Source organism: Macaca mulatta, chromosome 19 (genome assembly GCF_049350105.2).
Source record: "Macaca mulatta isolate MMU2019108-1 chromosome 19, T2T-MMU8v2.0, whole genome shotgun sequence".
NCBI lineage: Eukaryota > Metazoa > Chordata > Mammalia > Primates > Cercopithecidae > Macaca > Macaca mulatta.
In genome coordinates, this window is record NC_133424.1 from 3,667,680 (window position 1) to 3,689,117 (window position 21,438).

Consider the following 21,438-nt stretch of genomic DNA (forward strand, 5'->3'; position numbering starts at 1 on the left):
CATTTTCAATGTTAATAGTCTCGATAGCGGGCGGCACTGGGGCTTACGCCTGTAATCCCAGCACTTTGGGAGGTTGAGGCGGGTGGATCACCTGAGGTCAGAAGTTTGAGATCAGCCTGACCAACATGGAGAAACCTCGTCTCTACTAAAAATACAAAAATTAGCCAGGCGTAGTGGCGCATGCCTGTAGTCCCAGCTACTCGGGAGGCTGAGGCAGGAGAATGGTGTGAACCTGGGAGGGGGAGCTTGCAGTGAGCTGAGATCGCGCCACTGCACTCCAGCCTGGGCAACAGAGCGAGACTCCATCTCAAAAAAAAAAAACATAAAGTAATCTCACATTCTCACATTTGAATGAAGAATCATGAATCCTAATGGGACAATAGAGTGCCCAACATGTTCATATATTTATAAAGGAGTGGGACTTATTCCAGGAATTTAAATGTTTCTATATTGGAAAATCCAAATATCTTCATATAATTCACCAAGGAGATGAGAAATATCCTCAGGTAGGTAAGGGTGTATTTGTACATAAGTAAATTTCTGTTTCTGCTTAAAAATACTTGTTTAGATCGCTTCTCGGCCTTTTGGGTAAGATCAAGTGTAAAAATACTTGTTTAGGAAAATAATTCCTTAAAGTGATTAAAAATACAACTATCTCAAAATTAGAGCCAAATTCAAATACTTCATACATTAGTAGGGTCACCTGGTGTGGATGGAAGGACGTGTCATATAATGCCAGTGTTCTGACTCTCTGTGGCTGCATAATGCTACCTCAAAACTTATTTATTTTTATTTATTTTTATTTTTTGAGATGGAGGTTTGCTCTTATTGTCCAGGCTGGAGTGCAATGGTGTAATCTCGGCTCACCGCAACCTCCGCCTCCCGGGTTCAAGCGATTCTCCTGCCTCAGTCTCCTGAGTAGCTGGGATTACAGATATGCGCCACCACGCCCAGCTAATTTTGTATTTTTAGTAGAGACGGGGTTTATCCATGTTGGTCAGGCTGGTCTCGAACTCCTGACCTCAGGTGATCCGCCTGTCTCGGCCTCCCAAAGTGCTGGGATTACAGGTGTGAGACACCGCGCCTGCCTCCGCCCCCCTGAAATTTAGATTACAACAACCACATTTATTTTGCTGAGGAACCTGGTATTTATCCAGGACTGGGCAGAGGCAGCTCATCCTTGCCGTTCTCCAGTTCCACGCCTGCACAAATTTGGGTATTTTTTTTTTGGCATTTGTTTTTATAGGGCCTTTTACTATGTCTTTTTATCTTGGGAGCCATGGGAAATTTTACAGCAAGTAACAATGTTAGCACATAACACAGTACGGTATCATTTTTCTCTTTTTGTGTACACAATTTTTACTACACCATCAGCACGTCTAGATTTAATCCAATGTGAAAGAAACTGAAACCCGTCACAAAAGAGCAAGGTGATTCTGGCTTGAGCTCTAAAACGTACAAGTCATTGTCATCTACAGTCTTGTCATTAGCCTGTCATCAGTTGTTTTAAGGTTTTAAGTAGTCTGCGTTTTCATTGGTTATCACTAGATGGTAGCAGAGAGCATCTGTCAGAATTAATAAAAGAGGGTTAAACCAGCTCAAGCAAGCGAAGCCAATGGCTGTGGTCTTTAGGATGCTGCTCAGACCAAGGCTATGGCTAAAGCAGTCCACCCCCTCTACACACACGTGGGGCCCAGGAACCTCTGCAAGGTCCTTTACCGTTGGACCTTGTGTTCTGCCAAGTGGCTGTCAGCGTAGGCTGGCATTTAGTGCTGTGTGGCCTTATTGATGGTCACAACCATTTTTTCCACTTTGATACCACCCGCCATCCACTGGAACGCTTCGGTGCATCTCCACGTGGATCTGAGCTGAGCTTCTCCCCCTTTCTCTGAGAGCATTTCCAGCTAATATGTGTCTGCTTGGTCATGTCCTTGCCTCTGCCCCTTAGCCAGGAACTTTACACAAACCCAAAATGTATCTAGACCTCTACATCATGCCATAAATGTAAATTATTTCCAGATTTATCACTGAAAATAAATGTGAAAACATAAGAGATCATGAACTGGAATAGGCAAACATTTGTGAAAACACAAAAACACCACAAAATAGAATGAACAGATATTAGAGGCTACAAAACAAAAGGCACCATCGGAGAGTGAAAAGAGAGTCCATAGAATGGAAGAAGAAACGTGCGATAGATAGATCTGGCAAACGGCTTGCACACAGAGTATAAGCGCTCCTATAAATTACTAAGAAGGCAGGCAGCACAACAGAGAAGTAAAATTACAGATTTGATTAATCATTCACAAAGGAAGCTTGTCCAAGAGACTAATATTTAAATGATAATTCAATTTTTTCGTAAGGGAAATGCAAATTAGAGCGAAAATGACATACTACTACTCCCTACCATCCTGGCTGCAAGCCCAAAATATCCAGGAAAATGCTATTGCTGAATATGTGCCACAGAAATGCTAAGTTGTGGCTGGCACAGTGGCTCACGCCTGTAGTCCCAGCACTTTGGGAGGCTGAGGCGGGAGGATCGCTTGCGCCCAGGAGTTCAAGACCAGCCTGGGCAACACAGCAAGACCCCATCTCTAAAAAGAATAAATAAATAAAAATAAAAAATAAATGCTAAGTTGCTACGACGTCCTTGGAAAACTTTGTGACTCTATATGTTTAGATACACAAATCCTTATTGTGGTGGAGCCCCTTCCTTTCGAGCTTTCGAGAAAATCAGCCACACAACTGCCCCAACAGGAAGCACGACCCGCTTGCACCTGTGCACTATGCCCGGCAGGAGCTTCCAGCTGCCTCCAGGGCACAGCGGCTTTGGAGGAGGGGCCGCGTTGCATGCTGGGAGCAATCTGAGGGGCGGGACCCTAGCGTTTAAGGGCTGTCCTTTTTTGAACAACATTTCCCAAAGGACTTGGGTTCCCCGAGTGGTGCCCCAAGCAGCGGACGAGCAAGATGCCTGAGGAGGGGACTATAGACACCGGCTGGTGGCCACGGACTACCAGGAAGCCAGGGGATGGTGGCCTCGGTGTGGACTGCGCATGTGCGTCCCGAGCCTCAGGCTAGTGTTCCGGACCAGAGTGGGGCGTCGCAGCCGCCTGTTACACCTGTGGGCAGCGCGGCCTCTCCCGGATGTGACGTAACATGACGCCTGCAGGACGGATGCTGTGATGACGAGGTGGCAGCGCTGGTTTCTGTAGCTGAGGGTGTGAGTTCGAGTTCTGATTGTCCTCCTTTTCTACTTCCGGTCACCTCACTGCCACATGGCAGGCCTCCAGAGAAATACTCTTAAGATGGGACACCTGCGCATCTCTTTTTCTTTTTTTCTTTCTTTTTTTTTTTTTTTTTTTTGAGACGGAGTCTCGCTCTGTCGCCCAGGCTGGAGTGCGGTGGCTGCGATCTCGGCTCACTGCAACCTCCACCTCCTGGGTTCAATTTATTCTCCTGCTTCAGCCTCCTGAGTAGCTGGACTTACAGGCATTCGCCACCACGCCCAGCTAATTTTTGCATTTTTAGTAGAGATGGGGTTTCACCATGTTGACCAGGCTGGTCTTGAACTCCTGACCTCATGTGATCCACCCGTCTCTGCCTGTCAAAGTGCTGGGATTATAGATGTGAGCCACCGCGCCCGGCCCACTTGCTGTTTAATTAAGCAAAAAGGTGTTACATTTCTGCTTTGCTGTAACATGTACTGGAAAATTGAGCATATGGAAATAATGAATGTGAACAGCAGTATGTGCTCCTGTTTGGGCGTTATGCATCATTAGATAAAAAATCTGCCATCTCTGGAGGCTGCAGTGAGCCGAGATTGTGCCACTGCACTCCAGCCTGGGTGACAGAATGAGGCTCTGTCTCAAAAACAAAACAAAACAAAAACTGCCATCTCCTATAAAAGGGCATTACATTTTTTTCCAAAATTTGGGATTTTGAACACCGTCCCAATTTAGTATCAAAGTATATTTGGCATTCTCAAATATACTTTGATACTAAATTGGGACGGTGTTGAAAATGACACAATGTCTGCAGCTCACCTTCATTATTCCTAGAATCTCTCTTACCATCCACAGCTCTTTTTGCATCTCCCAGATCACCAAGAACTTGCACAGCTATCATTCTGCTTCCAGGAACGAGCACATGCTGGAGTAAAACTGTGCGGATGACCATATTCTTTTACAAACCAGGGGCAACTCTGTGGCTTTCTAGGCTACAAATTATCTCAGACTAGACGAGCAGCAAATTGAGAAGGCCACCTCTTTTTTTTTTTTTTTTTTTTTTTTTGAGACGGAGTCTTGTTCTGTCGCCCAGGCTGGAGCGCAGTGACCAGATCTCGGCTCACTGCAAGCTCCGCCTCCCGGGTTCCCGCCATTCTCCTGCCTCAGCCTCCCGAGTAGCTGGGACTACAGGCGCCCGCCACCTCGCCCGGCTAGTTTTTTGTATTTTTTAGTAGAGACGGGGTTTCACCGTGTTAGCCAGGATGGTCTCGATCTCCTGACCTCGTGATCCGCCCGTCTCGGGCTCCCAAAGTGCTGGGATTACAGGCTTGAGCCACCGCGCCCGGCCGAGAAGGCCACCTCTTTAACACAATTTATAATTCCTTCAAAAGGACTCTATAAACAGCCACATTTGATGGCGCAAATAACTGGTGAGACTCTTTTGACCTTTTCACTTCGTAGGTACATATCATATGACCTAAAGCTTTTGAGCATTGCAAAAATAAAGATGGACCGGCCAGGCACAGTGGCTCACACCTGTAATCCCAGCACTTTGGGAGGCCGAGGCGGGCGGATCACGAGGTCAGGAGATCGAGACTATCCTGGCTAACACGGTGAAACCCCGTCTCTCCTAAAAATACAAAAAATTAGCCGGGCATGGTGGCACGTGCCTGTAATCCCAGCTACTCGGGAGGCTGAGGCAGGAGATTCACTTGAACCTGGGAGACGGAGGTTGCAGTGAGCCCAGATTGCTCCACTGCACTCCAGCCTGGGTGATAGAGCAAGACTCTGTCTCAAAAAATAAATAAATAAATAAATAAAGATGGACCATGAGAGTTTTATTTTGTAGGGAATTATCACGCTGTTAACTCCATGACTGCAGGACTGGGTATCACCCCACACTATTTACAAACATCCTGAGCAGTCCCTGTAATAGTGTTTACTTAAGACATACTGAGTGATGGAAATATAAATGAATAAATACATCCTCATTCTCCAATGCCCCAACCTCCATAGAAAAAATGCAAAATACGTCCCTCTGTTTTCCCGATTATCTCCCTTGTGGATCCCTCTCCTTCTTCCAAGACCCTTTTTTTTTTATTTTTTACAGATGAAATCTCACTCTGTCACCAGGCTGGAATGCAGTGGCACGATCTCGGCTCATTGCAACCTCCACTTCCCGGGTTCAAGCGATTCTCCTGCCTCAGCCTCCGTGGTAGCTGGGATTACAGGCACCCACCACCACACCTGACTAATTTTTGTATTTTTAGTAGAGGCGATGTTTCACCATGTTGGCCAGGCTGGTCTCGATCTCTTGACCTTGTGATCCGCCCCCCCCCAAGCCCCCCAAAGTGCTGGGATTACAGGTGTGAGCTACCGCACCTGGTCCCCAAGACCCATATTTTTTATTTCAAGTCTCTACTTTTACATTAAAATCTTTCCTTTTTTTTTTTAATCTCGTTTCCCAGAAAAATACATGCACTCAAACTGCAAGCACTTATTCTATATTGAGAGCCTACTATGCCTTGATTACTTTTCAGCCTAATTTTTTGTTTTGAGCTTACAATGCCTGGTATATAAGAAAGGCTCAAAAATTAGGATCAGGTAAAAATCATGGTCTTTGGTCTAGAAGGATTTTTTTTTTTTTTCTTGTGAGACAGAGTCTTTCCGTCTTGCCCAGGCTGGAGTGCAGTAGTGCAAACTCGGCTCACTGCAACCTCTGCCTCCCAGGCTCAAGTGATTTTCCTGCCTCAGCCTCCCAAGTAGCTGGAACTTTAGGCACATGCCACTGCACGTGGCTAATTTTTGTATTTTCTGGAGAGGTGGGGTTTCTCCATGTTACCCAGGCTGGTCTTGAGCTGCTGAGCTCAAGTGATCCGCCCACCTCAGCCTCCCAAAGTGCTGGGACTATAGGCGTGAGCTACTGCACCCAGCCTAGAAACACTTGTTCTGAATTCTGATCCTACCTTATAACTTGCTAGCTTTGTAATCTGTAAGTCTGTTACCCACAAAAGGAGACAATAAATATATCTACATTATAGTCTTGGAGGATTCAGTGAATTTGTGTATGTTCATTGAATTCATTTATGGGAAACAAAATAGTGCCAGATATATGGTAAGCAATATTCAACTCTACACGGAAGGAAAAATCAGCCCTTCAGAACTGGGACCCGGCCTGGCATTCAACCCACGCCACATGATTCTGTTGAACAGAAATGATTTTACACAACCCCAACATCAGATGGGGCCACGGGGTGATCATGAATGAGCAAGGCAAAAGCAAGAGTTCAGGGAAGGTCTCCAGGTGGCCTGAGACTGAGCCAATTCTCCCGCTGTTGACCGTAGCTCTCCAGAATAACTAGAATGGGCTGGGCCTGGTGGCTCACGTCTGTAATCCCAGCACTTTGGGAGGCCGAGGCGGGTGGATCACGAGGTCAGGAGATCGAGACCATCCTGGCTAACATGGTGAAACCCCGTCTCTACTAAAAATACAAAAAACTAGCCGGGCGTGGTGGCGGCGCCTGTAGTCCCAGCTACTCGGAGGCTGAGGCAGGAGAATGGCGTGAACCCGGGAGGCGGAGCTTGCAGTGAGCCGAGATCGCGCCACTGCACTCCAGCCTGGGTGACACAGCGAGACTCCGTCTCAAAAAAAAAAAAAAAAAAATCACCATGATCGATAAAAGGAATGTAACGGTAGAAGCAAATCTTGTCACTGAGAGTGATAATATTGCTTTTCGGAGAAACCAAACGTATTTGCAAAACTGTCAGAACTTGATAAAATACATGCAATCTACATAATTAAATGCATTGGTGGACTAAAATTTCATTTTCTGGAGAAACTATATAAAATATTGAAGAAGAGGCTAAACAGCACCTGCGGGGTCTGTGTGAGGACAATTTCAGGTATCTCATGAGAAGGTGACAGAGGGGTCGCCCATGGGTACATCAACAACTTTGTGGGGGTGAAGACTCCTCAGTTCAAATGCATTTGCATTCTGTAAGCATATTAAGAGTTAAGTGGGCCAGGCACGGTGGTTCATGCCTGTCATCCCAGCATTTTGGGGGCCTGGCAGGAGGCCATGAGTTCAAGATCAATCTGGGCAGCAGAAGGAGAGCCTGTCTACAAAAAAATCAACAAAAGATTACCTGGTCCATGAGTTCTGGTTTACAGTGAGCTGTGATGTCACTGCATTCTACCCTGGACAACAGAGCTAGACCTCGTCTCAAAACAAAACAAAAACAAAAACAAAAACAAAATAAACAAGAGAGAGAGACTGAGAGACAGTTAACTGGTTTATCCCAAATTTATTTAATTTTATTTTTAAAATTAAATTAAATTATTTATTTATTTATTTTTTTGAGACAGAATCTCACTCTGTCACCCAGGCTAGAGTGCAGCGGTGGGATCTCGGCTCACTGCAAGCTCCACCTCCCAGGTTCAAGCGATTCTCCTGCCTCAGCCCCCAAGTAGCTGGGATTACAGGCACCCGCCACCAGGCCCAGCTAATTGTTGTATTTTAGTAGAGACGGGGTTTGGCCATTTGGCCAGGCTGGTCTCGAACTTTTTTTTTTTTTTTTTTGAGACGGAGTCTCGCTCTGTCGCCCAGGCTGGAGTGCAGTGGCCAGATCTCAGCTCACTGCAAGCTCCACCTCCCGGGTTCACGCCATTCTCCTGCCTCAGCCTCCCAAGTAGCTGGGACTACAGGCGCCCGCCACCTTGCCCGGCTAGTTTTTTGTACTTTTTAGTAGAGACGGGGTTTCACCGTATTAACCAGGATGGTCTCGATCTCCTGACCTTGTGATCCGCCCGTCTCAGCCTCCCAAAGTGCTGGGATTACAGGCTTGAGCCACCGCGCCCGGCTGGTCTCGAACTTTTGACCTCAGGTGATCCACCCGCCTCAGCTTCCCAAAGTGCTGGGATTACAGCCGTGAGCCACCACGCCTGGCCTGGATTTCTTTTTTTTTTTTTTTTTTGAGACGGAGTCTCGCTCTGTCGCCCAGGCTGGAGTGCAGTGGCGCGATCTCGGCTCACTGCAAGCTCCGCCTCCCGGGTTCACGCCATTCTCCTGCCTCAGCCTCCCGAGTAGCTGGGACTACAGGCGCCCACAACCGCGCCCGGGTAATTTTTTGTATTTTTAGTAGAGACGGGGTTTCACCGTGGTCTCGATCTCCTGACCTTGTGATCCGCCCGCCTCGGCCTCCCAAAGTGCTGGGATTACAGGCGTGAGCCACCGCGCCCGGCTCCGGATTTCTTAATCAGGCTCTCCCGGGGCGGGTCCGGACAACTGTCCAATCAAGGCAAGGGGCGGGCACCAGGAAGCGGATTGCGGGTCTGGGGTAGTGTCGAATCGAAGTCCCCAGGGGTGGAGGGGGCGTGTCCAAAACGCTGTCCACTCAGAGCGTTGAAAGGGCGGAGACTGAGAAACTTTCCAATCAGTGGCGCCGCTGCCTGCGCTCCGAGGCCCCGAGGGCGGGACGGTTTCGTCCTCCCTGCCACGCGTGCCACGCGTGCCCCGCCTACCCCGAGCGGCCCGGGAGTACCTGTCCCTTTCAGCTGCGTCGGCCGTGGGGCCACGGGGCGCTCGCCTTGGAGAGCCCAGGAGCAGGCGGGACATGGTGAGTGCGGGGCAGGAGCCGAGCCCGGGGAGGGTCGGAGCGACGGGAACCGGCTGGAACCAGCCTCCGCCGAAATCTGCCGCCGGGCTTGGCTGAGGGCCGCGCGGGGCCGCGCAGGACGAGCGCCTGGGCCCCGGGGACGCCATCGCAGCGGCCGGGCTGCAGGACTGGGGGCAGTTTGAGGGGACGGAAGGGGCTGCCAGGAGCTGGGGGGTAACTTGGTGGGGGGCCTGGGCAGGAGCGGGGCTCGGGGGTAGTTGGGGGAATGGCAGGGGCGGTCAGGGGCTCGCGGGCAGTTTGGGGGGACGGTAGGGACCGTCAGGGCTCAGGGACCAGTTTGGGGGGACGGTAGGGGCGGTCAGGGCTCAGGGGCCAGTTTGGGGGGACGGCAAGGGACGGTCAGCAGGTTGGGGATGTTACGCGCGTCCGTGTAAGAGACCACCTGAGCAGGCTTTGCCACCAGGCTGTTTACTCACTTGGGTGCAAGTGGGCTGAGTCCGAGAAAGGAGTCAGCAAAGGATGGTGGATTGATTGATTGATTGGTCGGAGTCCCGCTGTGTCGCCAGCCTGGAGTGCAGTGGCGTGATCTCGGCTCCCTGCAACCTCCGCTTCTCGGGTTCAAGCGGTTCTCCTGCCTCAGGCTCCCGAGTAGCTGAGATTACAGGCGTGTGCCACCACGCCCGGCTAATTTTTGTGTGTTTAGTAGAGACAGGGTTTCACCATGTTGGCCAGGATGGTCTCGATCTCTTGACCTTGTGATCCGCCCGCCTCGGCCTCCCAAAGTGCTGGGATGACAGGCGTGAGCCACCGCGCCCGGCAATCATTTGTTCTTACAGGTTTGGGATAGGCGGTGGAGTTAGGAGCAGTTTTTTTTTGCGGACAGTGGGTGGGTGTTACAAAGTACATTCTCAAGGGCGGGGACCATGTTTCAAAGTACATTCACAAGGGCGTGGAGGATGTATTGTCACAAGGGTGGGGAGGAATGTTACAAAGTACCTTCACAAGGGCGCGAGAGTGTATTGTCACAAGGGTGGGGTACATTCACAAGGGCGAGGAGGATGTATGGTACAAAGTACATGCACAAGGGCGGGGGGGATATCACCAAGTACATTATCACTAGGGCGGGGGGATGTCACGATGGCTTGACCAAGGTGCGGCCAGCTCAGAGGACCTTACAGGGGAGAGCTTGGGGGGACAGCAAGGGACGGTCCGGGGGTCAGAGGCAGTTTGGGGGATGACCTCGGCGGTGGGAGTGACCTGCCCTGGGGGTTTTGTTGTGGGGTATCCCTAATACCCTGAAATCTTTATTCGGGCAGCTGGTTTCAGTAAATATAGTGTCTCCTGTTTGCCTTTTGTCTTCTCAGTGATAGTAGGAAAATTTTCAAGTCTGTTTCCTGCCTTCTGGTCCGTCAGAATAACACCTGTTTATTCTGGGATACGGGTTAAGAATGGCCTAAGGAACTCTCTCAGGAGTATTCTCTCGCCCACCACAACTGTAGAGAAAGGGTGCGCGGTTCCACATCTTATAGCAGATAGAGATGGATTAAAATGTTCATAAAAATAGTAGTTTTTCGGCAGGGCGCGGTGGCTCAGGCCTCTAATCCCAGCACTTTGGGAGGCTGAGGTGGGCGGATCACGAGGTCAGGAGATGGAGACCATCCTGGCTAACATGGTGAAACCCTGTCTCTACTAAAAATACAAAAAATTAGACAGCCGAGGCGGCAGGCGCCTGTAGTCCCAGCTACTGGGGAGGTTGAGGCAGAATGGTGTGAACCCAGGGGGCAGAGCCTGCAGTGGGCCGAGATCGCGCCACTTCACTCTAGCCTGGGCAACAGAGCGAGCCTCTGTCTCAAAAAAAAAAAAAAAAAAAAAAAAAAAAAAAAAAAGTTTTTCAAATGCTAAAGCAATCAGACAAAAAATAATAGCAGTTATTCTTCCATACAAGGTGCAGAGTTTGCGATAGCGTGTGATCCTGTTCCATTTCAGTTCATCTAGACATCAGATTAATGCAAATTCTGCAAAAACCTGTAAAACTGAGGCGTGTTCCATTCTGGTTAATTTCCAGTTTGTCACCAATAGTATTGCTTCACTGATCCATCTGTTTGCTGACTGGGAAAAGCCGTTTCTGGCCTTGTAAAGTCATAAAGACTGCCTGGGAACTCCCTTCCCCTACTTACCTTACACATGGGGGGAAAGGAGTGATTCTGCTGCATTCTCACTCTGCAGGATGGGGGTCTTCGTGGCATTTGAAGTGTAGCACCTGGAGCAGGGAGGCGAGCCTGGAGACCAGTGACTCCAGCTGAGCCCACTGTTGGGCCTGCACCGGAGGCCACTGAGGGTGCAGCTGGGTCTGGCCGGGCAGCCTCCGCCTGCTCAGACCTCCTGCCTCGTAGAACAGCCACAGCAGGAACTGTTCATGCTGATTGAGGCTGCTGAGCATCGGAATGACGATTATCCTGGAGATGTGCTTGTGGGCCGTTTAGCCTTTCTGAGGTTGCACCTGTGGTTGTCTAGGGGCAGTTTCTAAGCAGCTGGTTTAATTTATGCATTAAGGGTTTTGTTTTGTTTTTGAGACAGAGTCTTGCTGTGTCTCCCCGGCTGGAGTGCAATGGCCTGATCTCACACATTGTAACCTCTGCCTCCCAGGTTCAAGCAATTCTCCTGCCCCAGTCTCCCGAGTTGCTGGGATTACAGGCACCCGCCACCATGACTGGCTAATTTTTATATTTTTAGTAGAGACGGGGTTCCACCATGTTGACCAGGCTGGTCTCAAACTCCTGACCTTAAATGATTCGCCCTCTTCCACCTCCCAAAGTGCTGGGATTTCAGGCGTGAGTCACTGCGCCCCGCCTGGATTAAGTTTTCATATAAACACCAGTGGCTTTACTGCCCACATAAATAGGCCTTCAGCATCTCTTTAACACCTGTGTGCTTCTAGCAGTGCTCATCACTGTGCTGCCCCCAGGGTAACCACTGTCCTGATTGATTTTTTTCATTCTCTCTACCTTTACCATTTATTATTAATTGTCATACAGAATTTTAATTTTGCCTCCTTTGAAAATTTTTTTTTTTTCCCCAGGCAGGGTCTTACTCTGTCGCCCAGGCTGGAGTGCAGTGGCGTGAGCACAGCTCACCACCAATGGTGCAAAGGAATATTTTTTTTGTAGAGACCGGGGGGTCTCGCTCTTGCCCCAGGCTAGTCTCGAACTCCTTGACTCAAGCGATCTGCCCTCCTCGGCCTCCCGGAGTGCTGGGATTACAAGCATGAGTCACTGCACCTGGCCTGAAATGTCAATAAGTGACTGTTATCATAAGTGGCTGTTACCATTAATGCACCTCGAAAGGCTTTTCTGTGGTTTCTTTACTTTGCACACATGCTGGTGTCTGAGACAGTGCATGACCCAGTTAGTTCAGTCATTCCAGCGTTTGTCAGGCTTGGGTATATTCGTTTATTTTTATTTTTATTTTTATTTTATTTTTTTTTATTTTTTTTTTGTTTTTTGAGACGGAGTCTCGCTCTGTCGCCCAGGCTGGAGTGCAGTGGCGCGATCTCGGCTCACTGCAAGCTCCGCCTCCTGGGTTTACGCCATTCTCCCGCCTCAGCCTCCTGAGTAGCTGGGACTACAGGCGCCCGCCACCGCGCCCGGCTAATTTTTTGTATTTTTAGTAGAGACGGGGTTTCACCGTGGTCTCGATCTCCTGACCTTGTGATCCGCCCGCCTCGGCCTCCCAAAGTGCTGGGATTACAGGCGTGAGCCACCGCGCCCGGCCAATATTCGTTTATTTTATGTACTTATTTATTTTTAGAGACAAGGTCTTACTCTGTTGCCCAAGCTGGAGTGCAGTGGTATGATCATGGCTCACTGCAGTCTCAAACTCCTGGCTTTAAGTAATCCTCTTGCCTCAGCTTTCCAAGCAGCTGAGACCACAGGTGTGCATCACCACACCCAGCCAAAGTTTTTTTTGTTTTGAGATGGAGTCTTGCTCTGTTACCCAGGCTGGAGTGCAGTGGCACGATCTCGGCTCACTGCAATCTCCGCCTCCTAGGTTCAAGCAATCCTCCTACCTCAGCCTCCCGGATAGCTGTGGTTACAGGCATGTGTCACCAAGCCTGGCTAATTTTTATATTTTTAGTAGACACAGAGTTTCATAATGTTGGCCAGGTTGGTCTCAAACTCTTGGCCTCAAGTAATCTACGTGCCTCGGCCTTCCAAAGTATTCGCATTACAGACATGAGCCACCGCCCCTGGCCCTCTCCTACTTAGGATTGTGATTTTAAGTGCCTTCGTGTGTTTTAGAATTGCCCCTCTACCTTGTTCTGCAGGAAACCTGGTGGTTCTTAAGACATTTGCCTTTCATTTCAGTTCTTAGAAGTAGTTTTTCATAAATGCAAAAACAAAGAAAAACAAAAAAAAGAGGCTGGTTTTGGATTTAATGGAATTTTATTCAAACCCTAGATCAGCCTGAGAGATCTGTTGATGTGGTGGCATTGTTTCCTCGCTGAGTCCGTGTGCCATCTCTCATTTCGCTCTCCTTTGATGTCATTCAGTAGTGTTTTATAATTGTTCCATGATGATTATTTTATATCCTTCATTAGATATAAAATCCCTCTGTTGTCCAGGCTGGAATGCAGTGATGCAGTCATGGCTCACTGCAGCCTCAAAATCCTGTGCTCAAGCAATCTTCGGCCTCAGCCTCCTGAGTAGATGGGACTGCAGATTCATGCCACCACACCCAGCTAATTTGGCCGGGCTCGGTGGCTCACGCCTGTAATCCCAGCACTTTGGGAGGCCGAGGCGGGTGAATCATGAGGTCAGCAGTTCGAGACCAGCCTGGCCAAGATGATGAAACCCTGTCTCTACTAAAAATACAAAAATTAGCCAGGCATGGTGACGCATGCCTGTAGTCCCAGCTACTTGGGGGAGGCTGAGGCAGGAGAATTGCTTGACCTGGGAGGCAGAGGTTGCGGTAAGCCAAGATCATGCCACTGCAGTCCAGCCTGGGCGACAAGAGCAAAACTCAGTCTTTAAAAAAATAAAAAAAAAAAAAAATATATATATATATATATATAGAGAGAGAGAGAGAGAGAGAGAGCGAGCGAGCGAGCTGGGGTCTTGCTATGTTGCCCAGGCTGGTCTCAAACTCCTAGGCTCAAGTGATCCTCCCGCCTCAGCCTCCCGAAGTACTGGGATGAAAGGCATGAGCCATTGTGCCGGCCCTGAGTGTGAAATTTAAAAGGTTAACAATGCCCACGCAGTGTATCTTATTAAGGACAAGCAGGCTCTGAAAGCGCTTTGGAGCATTGAAGACAGAGCAAGAAAGATATGCCAGTGAGGCTCAGATCAAATATTTTAGCAATGTTGATTATTCTGTTGTCATCATGGAGTTCATTGTGCAGCCTTGCCGGTCTACCCATATGCAACAAGAAGCCCCTTTGCCAAAACTGCCCCTCCCTGGCTGGCCAGTAAACAGTCCAAAGCCACACAGTCATCCGCTGCGTGGCTACCGGGGAGCGTCGTCCTGCCTGTGAAGCTTCCAGACAGTCGCTGTCTGCTGTGTGTGGTTAGAGTGGTTTGAACACCCGTGTTGTGTGTGCACAAGACTGTCCTCGGGGGAAGGGCCAGAGGGCCCAGGTTTGCCTCGGTGCTTTAAGGATCATTTCCGAGGCCGGGCACGGTGGCTCAAGCCTGTAATCCCAGCACTTTGGGAGGCCGAGACGGGCGGATCACAAGGTCAGGAGATCGAGACCATCCTGGCGAACTCGGTGAAACCCCGTCTCTACTAAAAAATACAAAAAACTAGCCGGGCGAGGTGGCGGGCGCCTGTAGTCCCAACTACTCGGGAGGCTGAGGCAGGAGAATGGCGTGAACCCAGGAGGCGGAGCTTGCAGTGAGCTGAGATCCGGCCACTGCACTCCAGCCTGGGCGACAGAGCAAGACCCCGTCTCAAAAAAAAAAAAAAAAAAAAAAAAGGATCATTTCCATTTCAGGAAGGAGGTTCTGTGGACCCGTGAATCTCACCACCCAAGGCATCAGGGCAGCTTGGGGCAGAGAGGCACAGGGCCTGTGGGAGCCTCCACATGGGAGGACAGTGTCCTGCTCCAGATCCCCATGGCCAATTCACCGCCACCGGGACTGCTCTGAGATTCCCTGAGGCCGGAGTGGAGGCTTCGAAAGCTCCCCCAGAGAAGGCGTCCGGGGTGGGGGGGGGGCGCCGTCCAGGCGGGGGGCGCAGTGGAATCCCATCGTCACTGCATTTATACAGAATCTAGACCTTGTTGTCGCACAAGTAGGCTGATTTGTGATGGCACAGATGGGTCAGAGTAAAACCTGTAAGTGAGGAACACGTTCTCTCCAAAACCCAGATAGACCTAAAAAGTGTTAGGCTTGCTCTGGCCGTGGGTGTTGACAAATGAGGTATGGTTCTTCCCTAGGCTGCTGCTTCAGATAACGACCAGAAATATGAACAAACTGGTGGGGACCTGAGTCTAATGGGAAGCAGCACCTCGCCCCACCTGGAAGGTTCTGCAGCAGGCCCTCGAGCCTGTCCCCGCGCCTGGCTCTCCTGAGAGCTCAAATTAAATCTCTAAAATCTAAAACCGTCTCATCCCCAAGGCCAGCTACCCTCTTCCACTTCATAATGTCATAAGAATTACTTTTCCCCTATCCTACACTTCAAAAAGCTGCGGTATTTTCATTATTTCACAGCGATATGCATTCTTTTCCATTGGTTCATTTGACGGTCCTTCTGCTAATACTGTATTGGCAAGATTGACAGCTCTAAAATCCTTGCCCTGTGTTAGGTAAGCCTTCACCCTTTTCTTCAGAAAGTTGTGGCTATTTTTAGACTTTTTTTTCTCAGTTAGGTTTGGAAAGTAGTTTTGTTAAGTCCTAAAAAGTCTCATTAAGAGAGGATCTCACTCTGCTGCCCAGGCTGGAGTACGGTGGTGTGATCACAGCTCACTGCAACCTCCTGAGCTCAAGTGGTCCTGCTGCGTCAGCCTCCCTAGTAGGTAGGACTGCAGGCACATGCCATCATGCCTGGCTAATTTTAAAAATGATAATAAAAAAATTGTAGACTGTCTCCTTCTCTTGCCCAGGGTGGTCTCAAATTCCTGGCCTCAAGCAGTCTTCCTGCCTTGGCCTCCCAAAATGTGGGGATGATGGGCATGAACCACTGCACAGGGCCCTGATCGAGATTTCTTTCTCCATTGGAATCCTTCACTAGCCTTAAGTACTTATTTAACTTTGGATTTTCCCATAGTATGTATCAGCTTTTAAAAATTAATTTTCCAGCCGAGCATGGTGGCTCAAGCCTGTAATCCCAGCTACTCGGGAGGCTGAGGCAGGAGAATGCCGTAAACCCGGGAGGTGGAGCTTGCAGTGAGCTGAGATCCAGCCACTGCACTCCAGCCTGGGCAACAGAGCGAGACTCCGTCTCAAAAAAAAAAAAATTAATTTTCCAACTATTAAGTAGAAACAGATGCAATTTCTTGGAATCTTGGTCAAAATCTTTTTCTAGGATTATCTCTTTGCTCTTTTGGGGTTTTATGTGCATAATTCTTAGAAATTTGCATAAAGACAAGTTTATGTTTTATAATTCTTGTATATTTTCTGGTGGTGCTGGAACTAGTATAACATTGACTAGAGGTGAGGTCACGGGCATCTTCATTTTGTGTATCATGTTTTTGAGGAAGACAGTGAACTTCACATTCTTTACATGTTTTTTAAAAACCAGCTTTACTGACATATATACGTACAGCCATTTAACATGTACATTTCTTTTCTTTTTTTTTCTTTGAGAGGGAGTCTCGCTCTGTTGCCCAGGCTGGAGTGCAGTGGCGTGATCTCAGCTCACTGCTCACTGCAAGCTCCGCCTCCCCAGTAGCTGGGACTACAGGTGCCCGCCACCACGCCCAGCTAATTTTTTGTATTTTTAGTAGAGACGGGCTTTCACTGTGTTGGCCAGGATGGTCTCAATCTCCTGACCTTGTGATCCACCCGCCTCGGCTTCCCCCAAAGTGCTGGGATTACAGGCTTGAGCCACTGCGCCCGGCCCATTGGTTTTTAGAGTCACAGAATCCTGCAGCCAAGACCACAGTCAAGTTGAGAACATTTCCATCACCTCACGAAGAAACCCCCAGCCCTTCGGTTACCACTCTCCTAGTGCTCCGGAGCCCCTCCCCCACCCCAAGAAATAACTCATCTGCCTCTGTCTCTAGAGATTTGGCTGTTCTTGACATTTCGTATGTTGTTTCTCTTTTTTTTTTCTTTTTTTTTCCTTTTTGTTCTTTTGACATTTCATATGAGTGGAATCCTAATATGTGGTCTTCTCTGACCGGCTTCTCTCACTGGACATGTTTTCAGGGGTCATTCATGTTTTAGCCTATAGAGCCTCATTCCTTACATGGCTGAGCCATATCTACTATGTGGACAGTACCACATCTTGTTTATCAGTTGATCAAATTTGAGTTGTTTTCACCTTTTGGCTATTGTGAATAGCACTGCTGTGAACATGTGGGTACAAATGTTTCTTTGAATATGTTTTCAGATTTCTTCAGTATATATTTAGGAGTGGAATTTCCATTTGATCATACTATGTTAACTTTTCTTCTTTTTAATAGATTTTATTTATTTTTTGAGACGTAGTCTCGCTCTGTCACCCAGGCTGGAGTGCAGTGGCGCGATCTCAGCTCACTGCAAGCTCCACCTCCCGGGTTCACACCATTCTCCTGCCTCAGCCTCCCCAGTAGCTGGGACTACAGGTGCCCGCCACCACGCCTGGCTAATTTTTTGTGTTTTTAGTAGACACGGGGTTTCACCATGTTAGCCAGGATGGTCTCGATCTCCTGATCTTGTGATCCGCCCACCTCAGCCTCCCAAAGTGCTGGGATTACAGGCGTAAACCACCGCACCCGGCCTATAATTTTTTTTTTTTCTTTTCTTTTTTTTTTTGAGACGCAGTCTTGCTCGTCACCCAGGCTGGAGCGCAGTGGCGGGATCTCAGCTCACTGCAAGTTCCGCCTCCCGGGTTCATGCCATTCTCCTGCCTCAGCCTCCCGAGTAGCTGGGACTACAGGTGCCCGCTACCACGCCCGGCTAATTTTTTGTATTTTTAGTAGAGACGAGGTTTCACCATGTTAGCCAGGATAGTCTCGATCTCCTGACCTTGTGATCCGCCCACCTCGGCCTCCCAAAGTGCTGGGATTACAGGCGTGAGCCACCGCACCCAGCTTAATTTCATTTTTTATAGCAATTTAGGCTCACAACAAAATTGAGCAGAAAGAACAGAGAGTGCTTATGTATCTCCTGCCCCATCCTATGCACAGCCTCCCCCACTGTGCACACCCCACACCAGCGTGCTGCGTTTGTTACAACCGATGAGCCTCATTGGCATGTCATTTCCACCCGAGTCCGTAGCTTACACTGGGGTCTGCTTTTGGTGTTGTACATTGTATGAATGTCCACAAACATGCAAGGACGTGAATCCACCACTGCCGCGTCATTCAGAGTAGTTCCACTGTCCTAAAAGTTCTCTGTGCTCTGCCTATTCATCCTTCACTCCTGTGCTAACTCTGACAACCACTCATGTTTCTGCTGTCTCCACAGTTTTGCATTTTCCAAAATGTCATGTAGGTAGGAATCACACCGTAGGTGCCTTTTCAGTCCGGCTTCTTTCACCTAGTGCTGTGCATTTTAAGATTCTCTGTGTCTTTTCATGACTTGATAGCTCATCTCTTTTTAATGCTGAATAACATTCCACTATCTGGATGTACCATTTATTAATCCCCTCATCTTCTGGAGGATGTCTTGGTTATTTCTATGTTTTGACAATTATGAATAAAGCTGCTGTAAATGTCTGTGTACAGGCTTTTGTGTAGTCATAAGCTCTCAGCTCCTTTGAGTAAATGTCAAGGACTGCAATTGCTAGAACAGATGGTTAAAGTATGTTTACTTTTAAGAAAACACCAGGCTGGGTGCAGTGGTTCATGCCTGTAATCCCAGCACTTTGGGAGGCCAAGGCGGGCAGATCACCTGAGGTTGGGAGTTCGAGACCAACCTGACCAACATGGAGAAACCCCGTCTCTACTAAAAAACAAAAAAAACAAAATTAGCCAGGCGTGGTGGCACATGCCTGTAATCCCAGCTACTCGGGGGGCCGAGGCAGGAGAATCGCTTGAACCGGGGAGGCGGAGGTTGTGGTGAGCCGAGATCGTGCCATTGCACTCCAGCCTGGGCAATAAGAGTGAAATTTCATCTCAAAAAAGAACAACAAAAAAAGAAAACACCAAACACTTTTCCAAAATGGCTGTACAAATTTACATTCCCACCAGCAATTAATGAGAATTCCTGTTGCTCCACATCGTGGCCAGCATTTGGTGGTGTCAGTGTTCTGGATTTTGACATTCTGATAGGTGTGTCGTGGTATCTTGGTTTATTTTTTATTTTATTTCATTTTTTTGAGATGAAGTCTCACACTTTCACCCAGGCTGGAGTGCAGTGGCATGAGCTCAACTCACAGCAAGCTCCACCTCCCGGGTTCACGCCATTCTCCTGCCTCAGCCTCCCGAGCAGCTGGGACTATGGGCGCCCGCCACCACACCTGGCTAATTTTTTGTATTTTTAGTAGAGACGGGGTTTCACCATGTTAGCCAGGATGGTCTCGATCTCCTGACCTCGTGATCTGCCCGCCTCGGCCTCCCAAAGTGCTGGGATTACAGGTGTGAGCCACTGCACCCGGCCGGTATCTTGTTTTAATTTGCATTTCCCTGATGACATGATGTGGAGGATTTTTTTATATACACATCTGCCATCTATATATCTTCACAGATGAGTTGTCTTAAGGTCTTTAGCCTCCACACCTGGCTAATTTTTTCTTAATTGTAGAAATGGGGTCTCACTATGTTGCCCAGGGAGGTCTGAAACTCCTGAGCTCAAGCAATCCTCCCACCTTAGCCTCCCAACGTGCTGGGATTACAGGCATGTGCCACCACACCTGGCCTATTTGTACATTCTTCACTCTGTATCACACTCTCCTGATGACTATGACTCTCCAGAAAGCCTTGAAGATGAACAGTGTCCGTCCTCCAACTTTAAGCTTCCCCTTCAATACTGTGTTGGTAATTTGGGTCTTTTACCTCTCCATATAAACTTTAGAATCAGTTTGTCAATATCCATCAAATAACTTGCTGGGATATTGATTGGGATTGTGTTGAATCTGTAGATCAAGTTGGGAAGAACCGAAGTCTTGACAATATTGAGTCTTCTACCCATGGACAGGGAATAACTATTTACTTAGTTATTTGATTTCTTCTGCCAGAGTTTTATAATTTTCCTAAGATAGATCTTGTATACATTTTGTTAGATTTATACCTAAATATTTTATTTTAGGGCAATGCTGCTGTAATTCCACTGCTGTCTAAGAGCATATGATGTATGATATTCTTTTAAACTTAAGGTGTTTTATGCCCCAAAATACAGTCTAGGTTGAGGAATGTTCGGTGTGAGCTTGACAAGAACATGCTTTCTACTGTTGTTGAAGTTGTCTACAGACATTCATTATTGGAGGTGCTGTTGAATTCAACTCTGTCCTTACTAATGTTCCGCCTGGTTCATCTATTTCTAATAGATGTTTAAGTCTTCAGCTATGATGGTGGATTCATTTATTTTTTCCTTATAGTTCTAGCAGTTTTTACCTCCTCTGCCTAAAATTAATATATGTGCTCCAGCTTTCTTTTGAATAGTGTTACATGATTTATCTTTCTCCATCTCCTTACTTTTAATCTATTATATATCTTTAAAGTGGGTTTCTTATAAATCGGGTCTGCAGCCCCCAGGCCATGGACCAGTACTGGGCCGCACAGTAGGAGGCGAGTGGCGGGCTAGCAAACAAAACTGAGCTCCGGGCCGGGCGCGGTGGCTCAAGCCTGTAATCCCAGCACTTTGGGAGGCCAAGACGGGCGGATCACGAGGTCAGGAGATCGAGACCATCCTGGCTAACATGGTGAAACCCCGTCTCTACTAAAAAAAATACAAAAAACTAGCCGGGTGAGGTGGCGGGCGCCTGTAGTCCCAGCTACTTGGGAGGCTGAGGCAGGAGAATGGCGTAAACCCAGGAGGCGGAGCTTGCAGTGAGCTGAGATCCGGCCACTGCACTCCAGCCTGGGCGACAGAGCGAGACTCCCTCTCAAAAAAAAAAAAAAAAAAAAAAAAACTGAGCTCCATCTCCTCTCGGATCAGCAGCGGCATTAGACTCGCATAGGAGCCTGAACCACGTTGTGAACTGCGCATGAGAGCCATCTGGGTTGCATGCTCCTTATGAGAATCTAATGCCTGACGATCTGTCACTGTCACCTGTCACTCCCAGATGAGACTTTCCAGTCACAGGAAAACAAGCTCAGGACTCCCACTGAGTCTACATTAGGGTGGGTATGTAATAATAAAGTGCACAATAAATGCCATGTGCTCGAGCCATCCTGAAAGCATCCAGCCCCCACCCCGTCCATCTGTGGAAAAACTGTCTTCCACAAAACCAGCCCCGGTGCCAGCAAGGTTGGGGACTGCTATTATAGACAACATATAGTTGGGCCTAGTTTTTT

At 48.4% G+C, this 21,438-nt stretch overlaps 1 protein-coding gene across 5 annotated transcripts in view; it reads left to right on the forward strand.

Moving 5' to 3' along the window:
- Positions 1 to 2,918: 2,918 nt before the first annotated feature.
- ZNF57 (zinc finger protein 57) overlaps positions 2,919 to 21,438 on the forward strand; it is a 32,271-nt gene continuing 13,751 nt past the window's right edge. For 3 of the 5 annotated variants that reach the window (XM_077979070.1, XM_077979072.1, XM_015122434.3), the window contains exon 1: positions 8,740 to 8,840. Coding sequence is in view for 1 of the 5 variants with exons in the window: in XM_015122434.3 (XP_014977920.3) it covers positions 8,838 to 8,840 (3 nt within the window). In the remaining 4 variants the exon portion in view is untranslated. Of the gene's footprint in view, positions 3,231 to 8,739; positions 8,841 to 15,119; positions 15,172 to 21,438 lie in introns of those variants that run through there. The other 2 variants (XM_077979069.1, XM_077979074.1) reach the window with 2 other exon arrangements.